At 39.8% G+C, this 20,863-nt stretch overlaps 1 protein-coding gene across 50 annotated transcripts in view; it reads left to right on the top strand.

Moving 5' to 3' along the window:
* Window positions 1–20,863, top strand: part of ANK3 (ankyrin 3) — a 350,276-nt gene that overhangs the window by 181,951 nt on the left and 147,462 nt on the right. The window contains exon 1 of one of the 50 annotated variants that reach the window (XM_086899778.1): window positions 16,851–17,000. The exons of the other annotated variants lie outside the window; for them this stretch is intronic. Within the exon in view, the coding sequence (XP_086755904.1) occupies window positions 16,965–17,000 (36 nt within the window). The 5' untranslated portion in view covers window positions 16,851–16,964. Of the gene's footprint in view, window positions 1–16,850; window positions 17,001–20,863 lie in introns of those variants that run through there. 50 annotated transcript variants of the gene reach the window in all.

Here is a 20,863-nt window from a genome sequence, read left to right as displayed (position 1 = left end):
TCCTTCCCACCTGTGCTGGGGGAGCCGGAGCTGCACACACACAGGTGGGACAGCGTGTAATCTGGAATACCTCGCTCCACAGTGGCTCTTTGGAAGTCGCTTGCCTCAGCTGATACTGGGCTTGAGCAGTCTCCCTCAGGTCAGTAGGTCTTGCCTACAAATGTGGGTCAGTTGGCAGCTCTTCCTTGCTGCTGGTGTCACTAGGGATAACGCCATGACATCAGTAAAATGGCTGCCATCAGCAGGACGCCAGCACTGTCAGTTGTAATTAAAGTCTTTGGCCTAAATAATCCCTTCTGGATTCAGGCAGTGGAGGGAATTTCTGTGTTCCCCCTGTCTCTGTTGAAGCGAGTGTCAGCCCCCAGAAAAACACAGCTTTATGCCCCTGGTTTGGCAAATGTTTTTGGCTCGCAGCCCACATGAACAGGGCGTGTCCTTGGCCTCTGGAGGGAATCGGTTTAGCCAGGCAAGGCCCTGGTGGGATAATCCTTGGATCTGACAGTTTTCTTTATGGAATCACAGAACACACAGGGACTTTTGAGTGGGTCACCACCCATCTGAAGAAGAAGTGAACCAGGGGGACAGTGTGGACTCACACAGTGATGGTGGTGGTACTTTCTGAATGGTGCAGTTTCCATCAGATGAAAATGTCAGGAATAATAGCAGAATAGGGCAGTAGAAACCACCTCAGCCTGATATCTGTCAATTTCTGGGTCCTAAGAAAAGGGAATCTTGGTTTTAAGCTAGGAATTTTTGTGCATGTTTGGAACTTTTTTGTGCTTTGGCTGGGGTTTTGGGTAGCTTTTTATATTTTTGGTATGGTTTTTGTTTAGAGTCTTGCTAGACAACTTGCTTCAAAAATGTTCTGACTGGTTGAATCAAATTTTTCAGAGGTACTTGAGAGGTCATAGTTGTAAATCACAAAAAACCCAAACCAAATCAACAAAAAAAATTAACTAAAAATCCAAAACCAAAGCAAAAAAGCTAGTAAGCAAACAAAACACCCCCAAACCTCCACACATCTTTTCTGTGGGCAAAAGATCCTCTTGGCTACTTTGAGCTCTGTTTGGGCAGTTTGTATCCCACCTAAATCTCTGATCCTGGTGTTTGCTGCTGGCTGGCTGCCTCTACTGTGGCTCCTCTGGGCTGACACATGAGGGGCAGGGATTTACCATCTCTTCTGCCTTTTGTGTAGTCACCAAGAAGTGCCCTCAGTCTGAAGTCATGTTGCTTCTATCCCTTACACCATACAGAATGTAGCATGGGAAGAAATGGCATTTTCCTTTGTTCTTACCCAGTTGCTCAGCAGTGGAAAGGGATCTCTTCAGTCAGCTGGAGGTAAAAGTGCCCTTTCCTGGAGGGAAGAATTGTGAGGAAGTGCCAGCAGAGAAACGGGAAACTGGGTCCTGGTGGCTCTCTGGTGTCTGCAGGTGGTGGCTCTGGCAGCTGCTGTGCTGTTCTCTAGATAAGGCTCTCTGAATCTCAGTCTCCAGAGATACTTTGTGTCAAAACCTGATTTATGCTATTAGCTTTATTTTGAACAGTATATTCCTCTTGCAAAAGCTGTGAGAAGATGAAAAGTACTTGGTGAAAAAATGTTTTATAATTGCATGGAATTTTATGCCTATTGATTGTATGTTACATGAGTTTGCTGAAAAGTCTCCATCAATGAATTCCTATAAAAGCTAATATCATACTGAAAAAATTGCCAAGCAAAAATAATCCAATTAGGCAGCTGCACGTAGCTAAGTTTCTAAATTATTGATATTGTCTTAAAATGGGCTGCCTTACAATACAATAAAAGCTGCAATGTAGATGATATATTTAGCTGTAATCACATTGTGATATCACTGTGCAGTGTTTTTTTTTTAAATGTACACAAAAGATATTTTTAAAGAGACATGGTTTTTTTACAGAGCACATACAGAAGAATATGTTTAAAATGAGCATCTGGGAAGTAAATAATAGGACTTGTGCCTGCACTTGTCTGTTGTTTGTCTTCAGAGAGATGACTCCTGTCTTTAAAGCTCAGCATTTGCATGGTGATATTGGCAAAACTCAGGACAAAATCCCAATCTTCCATGTTGCAGTTGCCCAAAGGGAAGTCCAGTTGCAGCTCTGCTTTTGCTGAAAGGAAGTATTTTTCTACTGTGGCTCTTAAAATAAATAAATAAAATAATCTCTCACCAAAACTCTAGAGCAGTTGAGGAAGTTGAGTGTCAGTGGTTCTTGTCCATGAGCTCGGCAGTAGAGTGCTGCAGCTCTGCTCACTCCCTATGGTGTGTGGAGTGGCTGCACAAGTCTGTCAGGCAGAATGATCCAAAAATACTTAGAGCTTTAGTTTTTTAAAGCTTTTTTTTTAGTTTTTTTAAAGCTTTCAAACTCAGCAAACAGGCAAGAGCTGTGGCACACTGGTGTTATGTTTTGAGGGAACATAAGGAACAACTAAAGGAGAGTGCTCTGCACTAATCCAATCTAGAGGCAATATTAAAGCTGTGGATCACGGTAGCTGAGCCTGTGTCCAAAAGCAAAGGGACAAAATCTCCTCCACAGAGAGATTAAAGAAGTGGTATTGATTACCAAGCATCTGCGACACTAATCAGCATCTCAGTTATGCATTTTAGTAACAAAGGAGAGCAGTGATTCAGTGGTTGGGAAGGCATCAGGATGAAGTGGAAAGGAAAGAGAATCATTATAATATGTGCTCAGCTGCTGTCCACAATGGAACATTAAAACCCATCATGATTGATTTTTGTTTTCTAAAGGGAGTATGTATAATATTACTCCAACTGAATATCCTATATTAAACTTAACCTGGATGAGTTTACTATTTCCCATATGTTTTTGTTGAAAACAGCTTGCAAAGGCTTATATACTCCCTGAGTAAAGGCTTTGTGCCAAAGCAGGAATTAACCCATTAGTCATTTAACAGTTAAAAGTGACTGTTAAATGTAATGTGTAAATCAATATGAGATATTTCAGTTCAGCACTTGTTATTTTCTGCTGTTATGGTGGTGGTAAAACATACATGGAGAGAAAGCTGGTACTTGCTCAGATCAGATATCCATGACATGCTTACAAAAGAAACGAGGAAAGGAGCTGCTTTGAACATTTTTTAATGCTGAAAGTGAGAAGGTTTTTCCAGCTTTCAGCTGTCTCTGGGATCAGGTTGATGGCACCTGAATTAGGACCCTCATGCCCCTCAATAATCCATGGGAAGAGCTTCCTCTGGAAGCTGACTGGGCACCACTCCGGAGTATTTCGGGCTCCGTGCCCGAAGTACACTCGGAGTATTTCTCTCCGTGCCCGTGGGCTGTTCCGTGCCTTCCTGAGTGACCTTGCCTGGGCACCTGAGGTCAACCAGGGCAAGCTTGGCTCTGTCTGCCTGGGCCAGACCTTGTTCTTTTGTGTGTTAATATTTGACTTCCTTGTCCCCAGGCTGTGCCAGTTCATACCCATGAGATCAAATCCTGTCTGCCAGTGGGTATTTTATGGCCTTGCTGGTTTCAGAGGGAACTTACCAGAATGTTGTGATTTATGGCTGTGAGTTTATTGTTCAGTGTAACAGAAGTGAACACCTGTGCAGGAGGGCTCTAAATTCTGCTTGGCAGGAATGCTCCTTAAACTGTTGTAAGCTGACTGTATTTAAACTAACTAAATAAAATATCTACATAAATACAGGCTGGAATTTCCAGTTTGCACTTTCTGCAGAGTATGTCTCAAGAAACTGAATCTCTCTTACTAAGCTGTATTTCACCCTGCTTTTGAGACTTTGTTAATAAAACTGTCCCAAAAGAAAAAGGACTGTTTTTGCATTTAATCCTTACAGGTTTTCCATATTCTTCCTTGGCCTCTATGTATTGCATAGCTTTAAAGGTATCTTTAAAAAAATATTGAGTACATTATTCCCTGCTGCTAGAAATTGAAGCCATTTAGGGTTAGTATCTAGTTTATACTAGCCATACATACTATAGCCATAACAACGGCTAATTGTTATAACTGAGATTACACAGCCATAATTTCTGGTAATACTGGATGTAGTCAGGATAGACTGAGTGCCTGGCAAGTTGAAAAAGCAGTGGAAAATGTTAGTCAAACCAGGGCAATTTGCATTCATTTTGCAGATACACCTAAGACTGAGTGTTCAGTGGCATTGACCTGTTGCTATTATTTGCATCTTTCGTTTATGGTTTTTATCATCATCTATTATATTGTATTTTTAATGAAAAAAAACACATTTCTTTTAATTTGAAGAATCCTGAAGGACTTTTCAAACTGAATAATTAATCTTTTTTTGTATATACGATATGCTTCTGTGTGTGAAAACTAAGGAAAAAAGGGAGTATACGAAACCTCTAGTGTTGGCATGGAAAATGCAGCAAATGCAGCCAGGAGCTGAGGTCAGCAGATAAAGGCTTCTAATGTGGATAATTGGCACTGCCGTGGGAGCTGGGCTAGGGAGAACTTAATTCCCTGAGCTGAAATTTTGTCATGACATCCATTTACCACTAAGTTTGCGGAAGGCGCGTTGGGTTCTTTGGAGACTGTACGCTTCAAAGGGGTATTGTGCTTCATCCAGGCTTTCAGTGGTAATTAATAAGTGAACTGTAGCAGCGGAAAGACATGGGGAAGCTTTTTGGTATAAACTGACACAGTTGTACAGGTGTGTGAGCATTGGAACAAGCTGCCCAGGGAAGTGGCAGAGTCACCATCCTTGGAGGTGTTTAAAGATGGGCAGATGTAGCACCTAGGGGCGTGGTTTAGTGGAGGACTTGTCAATGCTGGGTTAATGGTTGGGCTTGATGATCTTTCCAACTCAAATGATTCTATGATAGAGTGAGAGCCATGTGGTCTGTGTATCCATGTCCAGTGGGTTTTTTCCAAATAAATACACACTTAACTCCCAAATCTTGCTGGTTTCATCCTAGCACTTCCCCCTCTTTGTGTTTTTGTATTTTTATCACAGTCCAGTGATATTTTCCAGATATCACTGTGCTCTCACATAGTACAAATTTACATGACGGGCTGAATTAAGCAGGAGGACCCCACCAGGAGCATCAGATTCACCATCACTACTGCCACAAGAGGCAAGGCTGCTGCCTGCCTCTTGTGTTTCTTTTGTAAGCTTTTAAAAGGAAACTTTCCATTTTATATGCATATGGTAAGATTAGATCAAAGCGCTAAAATAGTCAATAACAAAAGTGTAGGAGACTACTTATTTATGTTCCACATGTATCTCTACTATCAATCTTAAAAATAAGTACTAGCATAATTAATTTTTATTTGGGTCATACATACTGATGGGTTATTAGATGCACGGATGGTGCTTATTTAAATGAGCACTCTTTAGCCACTAATTTTTTTAGGAAATGTGATTCATGTCTGTAATGACATGGTTTTCCATCCTAGCAGTCTGTCAGGGCTCTCAGGAGGGTTCATTTTAGTTTAATATTCACAGATGAACTAGCCCTTATAGAAGAGCTTTTCTGCTTTTTTTTCTATTCACATTTGAAATAATTCCATGGAATTGTATGGGAGCGAGAGAATTGTCTGCTGAATGCTGATGGATGCAGTAATATTAATAGTAATAATATCATTCAAAGTGGTAAAGAAATAGGAAAATCACAGAAATTTACATGTGCCTTCTTCTATTAAGTCCTGTAGCTGTATATTTTTCCTTAATTTATGAGATGTTTTTTGCTGTTTATTGTGAACGGAGAAAGCTCTCTCATCCAGTCTGTGCATTGGCATCCTCCATAGCCCAAACACCAATTATTCCCAGGTGAAGGTCAGCATTATGCATCCACAGTGCAAATTCATTTTGCCAGAGTAATATTTAACAAAGTGCTGTATCTGAGCTTTTGTGGTGAGCACCCTCTTCTAAGGAGAAAGACATTTGCTCTGTAAATCAGAAATGACAGTTTAAAACAGTGCTGTGAGATAGGGAAGGGGAGAGAAGGAAATGGAGCTAAACTCAACATTATGGAGGGACCGTAGTTTCTCGTTACAGCCCCAGGAATCCTGATCTACAATTGTTTGCCAATGAATATCAGCTCTGCTGCCCATAGGGCTTTGTATGAAGGTGGGGACAAGATTTCCTTGATGCTTTGGGTTGGAGAAGAGCTTCTTTTCATTTTTGTTGTGGGTCTGGGAGAGGTGAGAGAAATAGTTTTATTCTTGTTTGCTCTTTGTGTCATGTCCAGGTGGCATTCCCAGTCAGTTCATGAGAAAATTTATAAACTGATATTTTTACTAATCTGCAGGCTTTGTTATTCCACAAGATGGTGCTTACAATCCAAATCAAAATGGAAGTATTTCTCTTCCTCTTCTCTGCTGTTAAATATGAAATGAGATCCATTGTTTCTGTAGAGATACGAGGCATGCTCCAAATGGCATATTTGTTAGACAGTGTGAAATAAATCAAATTGGATTTGAAGCACAGGTACTAAAGAACATTAGTAAAGTACCATTTCTGATGCTTTAATTTACCGTTTTCCTGGTGTTTGGCACTTTGATAGTCAAATAATTTGTGATGTCTGGTGATTAAAAATGTGGGAGCTGTGTCAAATTTTGTATTCAGATTCAAAAGAGCCTTGTCCTGACTTTGAGCAGGAGTGATACATGTGCAGATCTAAGCTGTCTTTCATTATTAATGGGGAAAAAATATGTGTTTTACTTAGTGGTTATACTGCTTGGAGTCTTGGGAGCATGTTACTTACATTTTCCTCTTTGCTAAAGCCAGTAAAACCACTTGATGAGGTCCATGTCTTCCTTTAGTTTTACATTCAGGATCACACCATTCTCTGTGGTTTTCAGCAGCCATCTGCATGCTCAGATGTGTTGGACTGGGGAATGTTTTCATGACTATTTAAAAAACAAAAATTCTGTGTTTGTGCATGCAGAGTATTGCTTATTTAAATGTGGAAATGAATCTTTGAAAAGATCTGTCACATTTCCTACCATTCCAAAAACATAGGTGTTATTGGAGAGATTACTTTAGCCAAAGTGGGTTAGTGATACATTTAAAATGTGCTTTAGATGTCTTCTAAAAAGCACACTAAAGTCTTGGCTCATCTGACAAGGCCTCAGAGTAGAGCTCATTAGCCATTGGCCCGGGGAGAAAAGCTGGGAAAAGTCAAAAAACTTACGGAGTCTGGGATTATTCACAGAGAGGGTAGATGCAGAATTGATGGCTTGTGTTGGCAGTTCATGAGAGATTATTGCATTTTTGGTTAGCAAGTCCAACATGCTATTTGGATGCATTAATAACTTTGAAGAAACCTCTGGGCTGCAACATGAAATACTGAATAGTACATTTATGTTAAATACCAGTGCCTGCTGGGGGGGGTGCGAGAACTAGCAAGTGCCTTCTCTATGTTATTTGTGAAGTTTTGTTTGTTCATATTTTGTTCAGAAATGAAAGAGTTTTATGGAAAGGGGAAAGCTCTTGTTTGTGCAGGGTGCGAGATGCCCTCCTCCCTCTGATGGCTTCTCTTGAATCTGCAGCACAGCAAGCCAGGGATGCTGTTCAGCGAGGCACCAGCTCATTTGGCTGCTTCTCTATAGAGTTTTTATTTTAATAAGGCTAATAGGTAACTAATGGAAAATGCCAACTTATTGGGTTGTTAATTGAAGTTAAATAGGATTTTAATCAATCAAAAAAGGCATAGCTGTAATGGTAAAATATCTGTAAAATTAATAGATTTACAATGGAGGATAGCATTCAGCACTCTAAAAATAGCAGCAGCTGCCTCCTCCATTATGCAGTGTGAACACTAGCTAGTTTGTCCTGCCAAAGAACTGCTTTTTCATGAAGCATCATGCAAGTAATGCAGATATAAGAAATACTACTGCTATACAGTAATTTTAGAAAGCCTGTGAAAGCTATTTAACATCAGATTAAAAGAAAAAAAAAGTTCACGGAAAGGAAACGTGAGCACTCGCTACAATAATAGCTACAGGCTTAAAGGTTCTCCCAAGGAAAAGAAATGCACTGCTAACTAAGCAGGTTAGGAAGAAAGAGATTATGGCCATGTGTGCTGTTGTAATTGACTGCATTATTCATGCAGTCATTCCAAGGTGTATTTCTGGATCTGCTCAAAGTGTTTGATGTGAAATCAGGCGACAGAAGCTTCATGAACCTATTTCACTGATGTAGCACTGAGAAAAAGCCAGTATTATTCTAACCTCATGTAGTTTGAAATGCATTTGGATAAGTACAGTGAGACTGCCAGATATGATGGAGTGTGATGCATAGGAGATAGAGTAGTGCAAAGAGAGCTACAGAGCTCCTCTAAAGATCTTTAATAGCTGTGGCTCTTGTACTTCTCAATGCAGATAGGAAAAGGAACCCTACATTTCTGAACTAGAACTGCTTTACTGTAAACTAAAGGGTTTGTTTTGTGACTTGAAATCCCTGCTGTATAGCTGTAAAGTATTGTACTACACCCCAGTATAAGCCAGTGTCAAATTCCTGTGCATCTGGAAAGCTCAGCCTAACTTCAGGAGTTACCCATTCTGCAGTTTCCTCTTACCCTCCCCTCCTTATTCCTGGGGAGCCATATGAGGATTTATGCAGTCTCTGAAGCTGCCATTTTCTTTTCCTTTTTAGTTCTAATGCAACTTCAGAAAACATCTGTCTTAGCTGTGGCCAGCCTCTCATGTGTGTGAGACGCACAGAATCAGTAGCAGCGCTCCAGGGACAGCATTAATATTTAGCCAAGCTGCCAGCACTCCAGTGGGAACTGAGAGATGTTTTTATACATCTGTGCTGACACATAGAAGTCCTGTTTGGAAGGCAGTTTGCAAAGCTGTCCTCATTCCTCAGCAGCATGTCAGAAATTGTCTTGATGAGATATTTTTTTATTCATTTTACTAATTTTCCTTTCTTTTAGGGAAATTCCTACATAACCCCAATGTAGAAGAGTGTTTACTCCTTCCTGGTCTAAGACATCTTGATGTTATTACATCTGAATGCACCGAGTGTTCTTGGAAAGCTCTGTTCACAGTGTTAGCCCTGTTGCAATAATGAGGTTGAGGCAATATGAGTCCAGTGTTGCTGCCTAATTAGTATTTGGGAGGAAAAGGTTATGGAAGTTGCTTGTGTTTGCTCCACAGACATTTCAGTGTGGAATTTCTGAGAGTTTTGTACCAGATCAGAACACTGAACCTGTAAGTAGTTGAAAATCCAGTGCGTTTATATGGATTGCTTTATCAATTGTCCATGCCTCAATTCTGCACCATTGGAGAGCTTGGAGTGAAGGCTCAGCAAGAGGAAATAATTTGAGATTTTGCTGTGACTGTATTTAAGGCAACAGTTCACTTCAGAATGTGTAACTCCTGGTGCTTTCCCCTTGATTCACACTTCATTTGCAAATAAGAGTGCTTTAGGAAAGGAAGTTGATAGGGAGGAACCTACTGACCAGAGAACCTGACCAGAGAGGATAAAACTAGATTTTGGTCATTCTGCACAAGAAATACAGGTTAATTTTTTAACTGGGTGCAGCACAATATAACTGTGAATAGCTGCTTTACAGCAATATTTTGGCTATTGGTGACTAGTTTGTGTCCTAGCAACTGGGCTGTGTTAATATTGAGACATGAGGATAACTTTTGAGTGATGCTGAAATCAACCACATTTGCAATCACTTATTATTCTTTGGGTTCCTTGCATTGTAACATCTTGGGTTTGCATGTTTGTAATGATTATGAGAAATTTTCAACTTGCAGTTTTCCTGGAAAGTCCTTCCAAATTGTAATTTGAAGAAATTTTAGAGCACTTTGAAATGCTGACTGATAAAGGGTTGAGAGGTTCTTCAGTCCTGACAGAATCCTGGAAAACAGCAGAGGCCCTGTGAGAACAGCAGGTTCTCCAGTTCAGTGTCTGTGGGCAGGGCTGAGGTAGATTTTACCTGCCTAGGGACTTGTGTTCAGTGGCATCTCCCACTGTGACTGACCCTGAGTGTGGCTTGCCTGCAGGGGGACTCTGGTGTCCTAATAAGTCTCAGAATCATTGGAAATAGGGGTAGGCGTGATTTCAAGAACTCCCTTTTTCTACCTTCATCTATAGTTGTCTTTGTTCTTTTCCCACCAATTTCTTTTTTTTATTCTATTTTTTAAATCTAACTCTGCACGTTAGAAATCCTGGGCAAGCTATTCTCTTGTGAAAGTTCTACCTTGTGCTTGCACACATTCTTACAGCGTAATAATTTGTCCATAGTCTGTTCATTGGAGTTACAGCCTAAATTCAAAAATTCTAAGTTCAGAAGCCTTGGTCATAACATTGCTTCACTGAATTGTCTCCATTGCATTTCATCTCCAGTCCATTTGGGAATGGACTCACGGGATTACTTATACTTAGTTTAATGTTTCCTTTTTTTTTTTTATTTTTTTTTTTTATTGAATACTTCCCTACTCTGTCTAGGAATGAAACTTAGCCACTAAATGAGAGCTGTGCTCAGTTGTGCTCATTTCCCAGGGTATTGGAGACCTTCATGTGCCTGTGCTGAGTGGATACACTTGTCTTTTGTTACTGTATTTCTCTTTTAACAAAGGGTCCTTCTGTTTTCATTTGAATTGTTCCTTTAAAAGGTCCTTGAGGAACAAACAGAATCAAGGTGCATAGTCAAATATCTTAATTGTGTGTTGGTGGTTTTTTTTTGGCTAAGGTCTTGCAGACAGTCAATTGTCATTGTCCCAAAAACTGCTGCTTTTGGAATATATTACATGATAGAAATTTATTTTTCTGAGCAGAAGTCATGTCAGAACATTTTGAAGCCATCTGGCAGCTTGGTGGCTTCATATCGTGGTTGTGTTCTGAATAAGCCTAAAAGATAGACAACAAGAGAGGGAGTGTTTGGAAGGGCTAATTTGCCAGCAGTCACATTTCTGGTGCTTAATTCAACTTCACAATTAAATACTTCACTGTTGTCACCATGAATCTTAATGATTAATTCTTTGCTTCTGGCAGTCATGGAATATTGAAAGTTGCTAGAAATATGATCCAGACTAAGAGTGAACCTGAGCCAACTTCTTGTCACATGAATGCCATATACAAATGGATGGTATATTTTATATAACATTTGTCTAACGCTTAAAACTTTTTTTTTTTTTTTATATTCTTTAAAAAATGGAAAAGTTATATCTGAGCTGTTCGTTGTTTTCCTGTGCTTTGGTGAAATAATATTTGCATGTGATTTTTTTGTGCCTATCTATGTGTTCACATGCCTATGGAGACCAATCAACAGCCATCAATTTCACAAGTGCACCAGTATTATATTCTGTTAACAAATAGAAGTTCTATATTTAGTGAAAATGCTGAGGTCTCTTGTTCATATCCAAGGAATCTCTACTTTCTGGGATCCTGTGCATCAGTGAGGTATGTCAGAGAAAGGAGCAAGGCAGCTGCTGTTCTCAATTCATACAAAATCCCAGTTTTCAGTATGCCTTGGAACAAGATGCATGGCATGCGACAAACCATTGGATTAATCAGCAGAGAAATTGCAAACATCAGCAATGTTTCAGGATGATATAGGAAGATAGGATACCGTGTCTCCTTGGGCTTTCCATATATAGATCTTTGCCCTTGCTCTTCCCCTCATCTCCATGAGAGTTCATGTGAGGCTTGTAGTTTGACTAAACACAGGGCTGCCTGGAGTCTGCCTTTTGTTTTTTGCCTTCCTAATTGGCTTTTACTGGTTCTTTTTGAAGCATGATAGTGTCAAGTCAATTTGCTCAGCAGTCAATCATGTGACATCATGATGCTTATGTAAACACTTCTTCCAGTTTGCAGCTTTATTACCTCAGTATTTTTCAAAGGTGCTGTCCAGAGCTAATCAATGACACAGATGTCCTCTAGGGTGATCATGGGAGAGAAAGAAATCTTAATAAAGCCAAGGGCTTTTAGTTGGCTTCACTGAAGCTCTTCTCTTGGTGCTTACAGGATGATATAATGAAGTGCTGCTGCTCTCTTTAGTTGTTTATGAGCTGAAGACTGTAGAGTGGTCTTGACAGCAGGAAGTTGTCTCAGTAAGTTATCTTAACCTCTATTTTCACACATTTGTGAACATAGAGGTTAAGATAATACTTATCAAGACAACTCTGGGATTTCTGTGATACCATGGCAATGGTTTTCCAAAATCACACTTCTCTACAATACAGGTGGAAGATGCTTTTCCATGTTGAGTCAGTGTATTGATGGGGGAAGAGAAATTGCTGAAGTGTTAGTGGCAGAAGCCATGATTGACTTACGGTCCCTTTTTTTGGGTTTACCTAACAGTTTATATTCCAGTTGGTCACGGTTTTTTGTATTCCCAAGGGACAGGGTTATGTTTTAGTCCCAGGATCACTGGAAGTTAAAAGAGCTTTAGAACTTAGGCATGAAAACTGCAGCTAATATTTGAAAATGAAACAAAAAGTGCTCTTTCAGAAAGCTGGAGTTGATGAGGGCAGACTGGAAACATATAATCTACTCTGATATCTTAAGGGAACAATACAGGGTTAAAAAAAGAGAACTTGGAGCAGATTCATGGATCGGATGCTGTGGGCATACCACTCATACCTTGCATGTACAGTTTATTTTAGTCCCTCATCCCAAGGGCCCTTTGCCTTGCTATTGAAAATACAGGCATACTCTGGGGACTGCCGAGAGTGAGGTAACGGGAGCTGCTACGGATCCTGGCAGAGTAAACACTGCAGTACATCAGTGTGTCTTCCATGGGCTTTTTGAATATCTGTGAAGGGCTGAGTTCGACAGGTCACAGCAGGGCTAGCTTCCAGGTGGTGTTTGGAAGGGCTTGGAGACTTCTGAAAAATTCCTGCAGGCTATCCTTTAAAAGTGATTGCATTTCAGTCTTTGAGGTTTGAGCTTATGTGCTGCTGAAGAAGAATAGGATGAGACCATAGGCTTCCTGTTCATTCATTTGGAAAGCCTTTAAAGATGAATTTTAACTATCTTCTAGAAGAAGTTATGGAATTTGCTGCTTTTAATTTTCTATGATAACTGATAACCTTGTCAAAGTAAAGGAAAAAAGATAATTAAAGAATTTACAGATTTGGTAGATACTTTCTATTCAAGATCAATGGATTACACAGGAACATATGGCAGATTTTTTTGGGAAAAAATATTAGACTTGGTGACTTCAACTTATTTAATGTTTGGAGTATTGTTTTCCTATCCTCATTTTATGTCTAATTTTTTTTACATTATTGAAAGAGAACGTATGCTTCTGGCTGTAGAATTCTGTTTCTGTGGATGTTTTAGCAGATTATCTGATCTGGCATCATTTAAGTGACAGTATAACAAACATAATATTTACGTGATGGATGGTGGTTGAACAGACATTAAGAAGTCATACACAATTCACACAGATCCTTTTGGCATTTTATAACTCTGAATTTTGTTCCTGTGGCTGCACATTCTGTATGCCCACAATTTCAACAGATGAAGAATAAATGTAATATAAATGTAAGCAAATTTGTCTTGATAGTAGCTTTGTAACAGATGCACAGCTATGCACAGAGATGTGCACTTGAACTCCTGTTTAAAAGTCATCTGGGGCACACATTAGCCATTATTTTAATGACTAGAAAAGAATTTTTATATAAATAAGTATCTCAGATACTACCATTAGTTTCTCTGATACAAGAAGTTTTTAAAACTAATGGCCCTTTGTACGTGTAAGTTGCATAAACACACATCTGTACTGATACTCTTTGTCAATCATTTACTCTCTGAAAAGGGTGAAATACCACAGAGATATAAATCCTCTGCACTGGTGGGCTTCAGCTGGCTCTTCATCTTTTTGAACTGTCTGAAATGTCATCCAATACAGTTTCAGGGAAAAAAAATAAAAATTATCCTTGCAAAATCTGGACCAGTAACTCCAGATTATGGTTTAAACTATTTCAGCTTGCCTTTCTCTTTCTTGGAGAGATATTTATATTGCTTTGCACCTCATGTCAAACCATGTTTTTCTTTCTACTGAATTCTGCCATGTGTTGCTTTGTTTGCAAGTCACTTCCAAGCCAGTAATCATAAGCACTCCATCTGGTTGGGGAGCAGCGTAGTGATAATGTAAAAGGACATTTCCACTATTCTGTTTAAAAGAATTCTCCATCTGTACCAAATCTACCGTTTTAATGAGATTGTAAAAGGGTTTTGTTGCTTTTTTTTTTTTCAAAATAGGGGAGGAGATTGATTGTTAAGATATTTTTTTCCTTGTGTATCTATTAATTACATGATTGTATCCCAGGCCTTTTCTTTTTCCTAAGCTAAGAATTACCACAGAAATGTGCAGATCATGTAATTCAGGATGCAAAGGATCCTGGAAATTTTACCCAAAATCTATTAGAAACTGATTTTTCCATTAGTATTAGAGCCTTTCTGTTATTACCCTTTCTTAATAGCATGCATGTGAGAAATCATACTGAATGCTCTAAAACAGATTCACAAGGTTAAAAAGAAAATACAGTGTCACTATGATTTATGGCAGTCAGTAATCAGAGCTGAATTGATGGATGTGAATGTGCTGAGATGATTTTTTGGTGCTGGCAGAATTTAATTTTTCTTTGTGCTTTTCTTTTGTAATTCTGATCGTTGCTTTTTAAAATTAATGGAGAGAGAATTGGACAACTGCTCTTGTGGGAATATCACAGCCTAAACCAGGATGGTTTTGTGGAGGTTAATAGACAGTGGCCTGGGTCAATCATTCACTGTTGTCGCCACACCGATGTGAACTTGAAAAGCCAAGAGCCAGGGACTGGGAAAGCAAAGTAGCTGTAGCAGAATAAATGAGCAGGCAATGTGTGTGGGGACAGCGGTGTCAGGGGAGCTGCTGGTGGGAGCAGGCTGGCACCCAGACCTTACTGGCACTGGCCACAGCCCTAGGCTGCCTGAGGAACAGGGTGCACGGCCCAGCAGCAAAACAGCAGAGACTGTGTGGAATCTTTGTCCCTAAAAATGTTGTTTCTCCACTGCCAACTTGGCTTTGGGATTGCCAGTTCTGTGTCACTGGCCCCATGCCAGGAGGCTGCAGTCCAGCGGTGTGGGGCACCACCTCACAGTGGGCTTGGTCTTCTGCAGAAACTTGTGACTTTCTGTAAAACTGCCCAATTTAATCCTTTCACCTACAAAAGAGACCTATTTGGCAAGTTCCAAATTTCATGGGAATCCCTTGAATCCTATTACAGAAATTATCATATTTTCTTTCTCCTTGTTCTCCTTTTCAAAGGCAGAAGAAAGGTATTTATGTGCCTGGGCTTTATTCAGAGCCAACTTCTCTTCAGTAAGAAACAGAAATTCAGATACTGGATAGTAACCCTGTGATCTTGTCTTTCTAGAACTGGGATGCTGACATTTATTGTTTTGAAATTACAGTTCTCAGCACTCAAAACTAATAGTAATGCTAAATCAAAATTCAGTTTTAGAAATTGAATATTCAGGATAGTTTTTGTGGTGGCTTTCAGTAATAGCATTGCTGAGGTAGTTGTGGGACAGTGATTGAAATCTCTGCCATAGGGAGCTCTGTGCAGATATGTCAGTGAGGTAAATTCATTTAAACTGGCTTGGTCATCCTTTTGTACTTAAATCGAGGTAGGAGGCTCCTCCACCCTGCACACAGCTGTTGGCTTCTCTGTATTTAGTCAGTGGCAGAAGTGGGTCTTACAAATCTTAAAATGCCATCAGCAAAAATGTGCAGGAACACAGGGTAGTTGTTAATAGCATGCATCATAAGTGACATTAATGAAGTATTTTCTAGCCAGATCCACCTGAGTGCCTGGCTGATGCACCAGGGCCTCAAATTAGTCACCTTCTGAAGACAAAGATGTCTGCACAAATAATTGGCAACAAGTTCAGTGTTTAAACTCAGGAGTGCAGAGCTCCTACCTGGCAGCTGTGCTCCGGTTGATGCGAACATGGAAATATATTTCTGGAAAATTTAAATTATCCCAGTAGTATTTCACATAAAGCTAATTTCCTTTCATCAACATGTCTCAAATGAGACATTTTGTCTGATGAAAATATTAGGCCATGATTATTTTCCTCCTCTTCCCCTTTGCTGTTCTTCTGTGCCAGTGAATATCTGTTTCCAGCTCCCAGGCATGAGGTAAGATGTGTAACAGGCAAGTGCAGTGCATGCTGTGCAGAAACTTGTGGTGAAGAGATTTCAATATTCCCTTTCTCAGAAAGTGGGAATTCTTTAAAGCCACTCCTAATGTAAGTAACTGAAAATTCCTGTTGCTGATGATAGCTTCCTTTGAAAAGGAAGAAGCCTGCTTTGCTAAAATCAGGAACCTCTCTCTGGGCTTCCCTCTGAAGTAAAATTATTTTGTCCTGGTATTGCTTTTAATCTCTCTAGTTTAGGAAGTTGAAGTACATAGAGAACAGTCATTTAGTTCAGGAAAATAGCCTCTAGAACTAGCGACACAAACCTATCATAATTAGTCATCAGAAAATTGGAATAAATATAAAATTACCATGGAGTGGGAGGCAGGCATATGTGGTATTCAAAACACACGGAGTGTAAAATGATGTTATTGTTGCCTTTAGAAATAGTTCAAAGTAGTCTGCATTAGAAAGAGCTGATAAGCAGAATGACAAAAGCTTGTTTCATGAGTGATTCCAAGCAGCAGTGGTTTTCTGATCAGCTGATGCTGCAGCTATTTTGGGTATTCCACAGATCATGATTACATACACGGGGAATGATTGGAGGCAGCAAATATGGTAAGTGAGCCAGGAATCCTGGGACACGCTCTGTTACTAACTTAATAGTCTTCTAATCACTTGTCCTTTGCCATTTAAATCGCCAAGGGAAGTGCAGTAAGTGACCGTGCTTAGTTCCTTGAAAAAAAAAAAAAATAAGAAAAAAAGAAAAGCACTTCTTGAGGCCGCTATTTTTAGCAATGGTGCAGTGTCCAAAGTGTTAACTAATTGAGTCATCAGGTTTCATATCTGGCCACAGAAAATGGCAGTGGAAGAGGGAGAATGCTTTCCAGAACAAGTAAGCATTTGTGGATTCTGAAATGAGTGAAATCTGCATATCAAGTTTCTTGTATTAGTGTTTTAAGTCTTTGATTGTTTGAGGCAAAGCTGGATGTAGGAAGAGGTACGTTTCAGATTGTTTGGTGTGTTTTGTTTTCTGATGGCTGGATTATCGTATAGGCTGAGGTGGCAGTCAAATAGAATATTGCGATGTTTTTATTCTCTGTCTTGCCAGTGGCTACATTGTGTTCAGAACACTCCATAGAAGACTCTGATTAAAACTGCACAAACATTGTAACATGGTGTTCTGTGATGAGGGCCTTAAGTAACACTGATATTTGTAACAATTGAAGTCATTTAGCCAATCTTGTATATTTAGAGAAAAAGTTTAAAATCTGTGCTTTTAAGGTGCATTTTTCAAATAACACATCTCTGCTACTGACAATCCACAGGTCAGTTAAACTTCCAGAGAAGCCAGCTGTAGTACTAGTAGTGTGCTTGTAGTGACCTGTGAGGAGGCACCCATATCACTCTTATTCTGAGAGAGTCCCTGTGACCTTCAAGGAGCTCCCTGTGGGATTTAAAAAATCCTCAAGTGAGGAAGCTGCTGTGAAAGGACATCCCTGTACTCCATGAACTAGGTTCAGAGAGTCCTCAACAGCTTGGATTATTAACATCAGTTAAAAACCACAAAGCCAAAACGGTTATCTAGACTACTCTACTGCAGAATTAAAAAAACAGGTTCCCAGTAAAGTGGATTTGTGTTTTTAGTACTGATAAGTGCCAAGCTTTGTGAAAAGGCAATTAGCAGCAGTATTTTTTTAGTTATAGATACTACTGATGCCAGAATACAGCTGTTTACTACCTAATTTCCATGTCAGAAATAGCTTTGTGCTCTGAAAAAAATACTGCAGTGACTTCTCTTAAATGTGTATGTTTTTATTTACTCATTGTCACCACAGGACTGGATGTTGTTCTCTCCTAAAAAGCATCTTTGAAAACTTTGGTTGTTTTCTAGAGAAGATGTTCTTTTCATAAACTTATTTCCACCAATAGTTTCAAAACTGGGAACATTCACTGGGAATATTTTTTTCTGTGAAGTGATTTTTTTTAAGACAAGCTCCTGTTATTCAGATGTTTTATGATACTTGATTAAACTCTGTATTGTTCAGTCCTGAGAATTTTATTTACTCTCTCATGTATTTTTTAGCACAATTTTCATGGTGATAAACATCTTTGCTGATGCTTTATATGAGCCTCAGCAGCACAAAACCTGACAGACACAGTCCCTCCAGTTTCTGTGTGCAGCGGTTGGGAGAGTGGAGTGGGCTGCAAGTTGTGCTGCCCTCAGCCGTGGTGTTGGCAATGTGCTGGTCTGCAGGATGCTCTGCCCCTCTGTGTTGCACCAGAATGGTATTTACTCTTGCTTTACAGGGGTTTGTTACAAGCTGTATAGAAACTGCTATTTCTTTTCATTTATACATTGGGGAAGGTATAGCAGCATTCAAAATGGAGTTTAGCAGTGGAGACGGGGCAGAGTATGTATGTGTTCAGTAAGTTTTTCCTTGCTGATTTTTATAAGTTTTATTTTCATTCCTTACATAAATCTTACATATGCTGCCCTGTGTATCTGAGACACAAGAGAGAAACAAGCTCTACTTCACTGCATCTTTATACTGTAGGTTTGCTGTTCAGAAGTGATTCTTGAACATTGTACAGTAATGGCACATTCTGTCATCAAATGCTAGGGGAGATTCGCTGTATAGGGCTGGTATGGTTGGTTGTAACTTATTTCTGTAATAAACTCATATTCACTTTAATGGTGGCACTAATAACAAGTTCTGTGTCTGTTAAATATAGTAGGAGTAAAGTCTTTTCAGACAGTTTGGAAAGTTTTAATTCATTGGTATTATGTCATTATATTTGATTAAACTGTTACATGTTTTTCTAATGTATTTCATTCTGATGCTAAGAGGAAATGATAATTTTTGGATTAAAATTAATTAACAAATCTGGTTAAGGTGAGGTAAAATATTAAAATAGTTCTGCTGTTTTGTATTTTTGTTCAAAAAATTCAAGTCTCTCCTTAGGTATTCAGTTCCTTGTGGCGGTTCTGCCAAATCCTGGCTCTTCAATGCCCAATGGCTTTGAAAACCACAAAAATACTAGTTCAGTTCTGTAACTGAAAAGTCACTGTATGAAAATGGTATCACCTGATCTGCAGTGATGTATCTGTATATTTGGTAATATTTTCTCAGAGTGAAACTGAACTCTGTGTTTTCTTTCTCCCTCTGTTGATCTCAAAGATCCCATACAGCTATGGTTGTTCTCACTGTCACTGCTTTCATCCTGTTCGTATCTGTAAATGCTGGTCCTGACCTTGCCCCAGCAGTGATTTAGATTCCTCTTTCTGCTTTAGAGCAGAATTTTGTATTTAAAGTTTGGATAGGACTTAAGAGTTTTAAACTAGTGTAAAATTTAGATAACAGATGCAGGGCTCTGATTTTTGCTCACAGATTTTGGTGCTTGGGCTGGAAAAAGCACTTTTCCTGTTGGAATCTGAGCTCATCCTCAAACCCAGAACAAGTGGAGTGAGGAACAAAACACTTGTAAACTAATTTACATTTGCTTTTCACCCCACTGAATACATTTAATCTGGACAACCCCAACAAATGCTATGACAGAACTTTCTATGCCATTGCACAGATTCACAGCGGTGAATGCCAGTGTTTCACCAGGGCAGAGGAGGGGAGAGGGAGTGCAGGGAGATGTGGAGGCTGGTGGCTCTCCGTGCCCAGTCCCATGGCTCCGTGCTGGCCATGTGCCACGGCACCACACCTGAGAGAAAGGGGGCACATTCTCCTCCGTGTTTCCAGCAGTAACAGGCAGCAGCGTGTGCAACACCTGCTCTGGCTTGCTCTGCATTGCCTTTGTGGTTTACAGAGGTGTGGTGGGATACAAAATGGGTTGGGAGTTACTGGGTCAGATCCATAACAGCAGACTCAAATGGAAAACAAGCTACAGCAGGTTGTGGTCTACAGGAGCTTCAATTCCCTGCTGAAGGACGTGGCTAAGCCAGCACAGCCTTAAGTATTCCCTGATGGTATTCCCCAGTAGGTTTCATGCATCTCCAGGCCAAGATTAAAATTGTTTCCTGGCAGGTTGCTCAGCTCCTGCATTGGAGGATTGTTAACTCTCCTGTGTGAAATTGCCCTTATCAGTTTGGGAAGCGCTAGATAGGTATTTTTCCTCCTGAACCACCAAATTATCTCAGTCAGTCTTTGGTTCTAGGAGGCTCTTTGAATCCTTTGATTTCTTAGTTCCATTGATTCTTTGCCACTGTACCAGGGTCTGTCTATTCAACAGCAGATCTACAAAGAGGTATCAGGACAGCTAGTTCTCTCCTGAGGTGAACTGCCTTATGAGGTGACAGACCTTATGTGATATCTCTAACTGGCCTTGCAGAACTCACTAGCAAGTTTATGAGTGCGTTGCAAATCTTGCCTCATGAGTCCTTTTAGTACTCAGAAGCTCTTCAGATAATTTCCACTGGCCCTTCAGGTTCTCTGTCTGTCACATCAGCCATGTGGAGTTCTCCAGACAGAAACTCTTCAACAAGGCTTTCAGGAGTGTCAGAGGAAAAGGTTCTTTACTCCTGATAGAGGTCATAATCCGTGCTATGGAAGCCTTTGCATTGGCACTCATAAACAGATAAAGGTTTGTAATTTTTCTAAGAATCCTGAACTCTATGTCCCCTCTCCCTCCTCCAAAAAGCAAACCTCTAGTAGATAGCTTTAAAACTATCCATTCAAATGCCTTTAAAACCTAAAAGGGCATAAATTGTAATTATATGTGGGGTTTGCAAAACTTGCAGTGTAAATC

This window comes from Cyanistes caeruleus, chromosome 8, assembly GCF_971803275.1.
Source record: "Cyanistes caeruleus chromosome 8, bCyaCae1.hap1.1, whole genome shotgun sequence".
Taxonomy (NCBI): Eukaryota; Metazoa; Chordata; class Aves; order Passeriformes; family Paridae; genus Cyanistes; species Cyanistes caeruleus.
The sequence above is the reverse complement of the archived record's forward strand: the minus strand, read 5'-3'. Positions and strand labels throughout refer to the sequence as shown.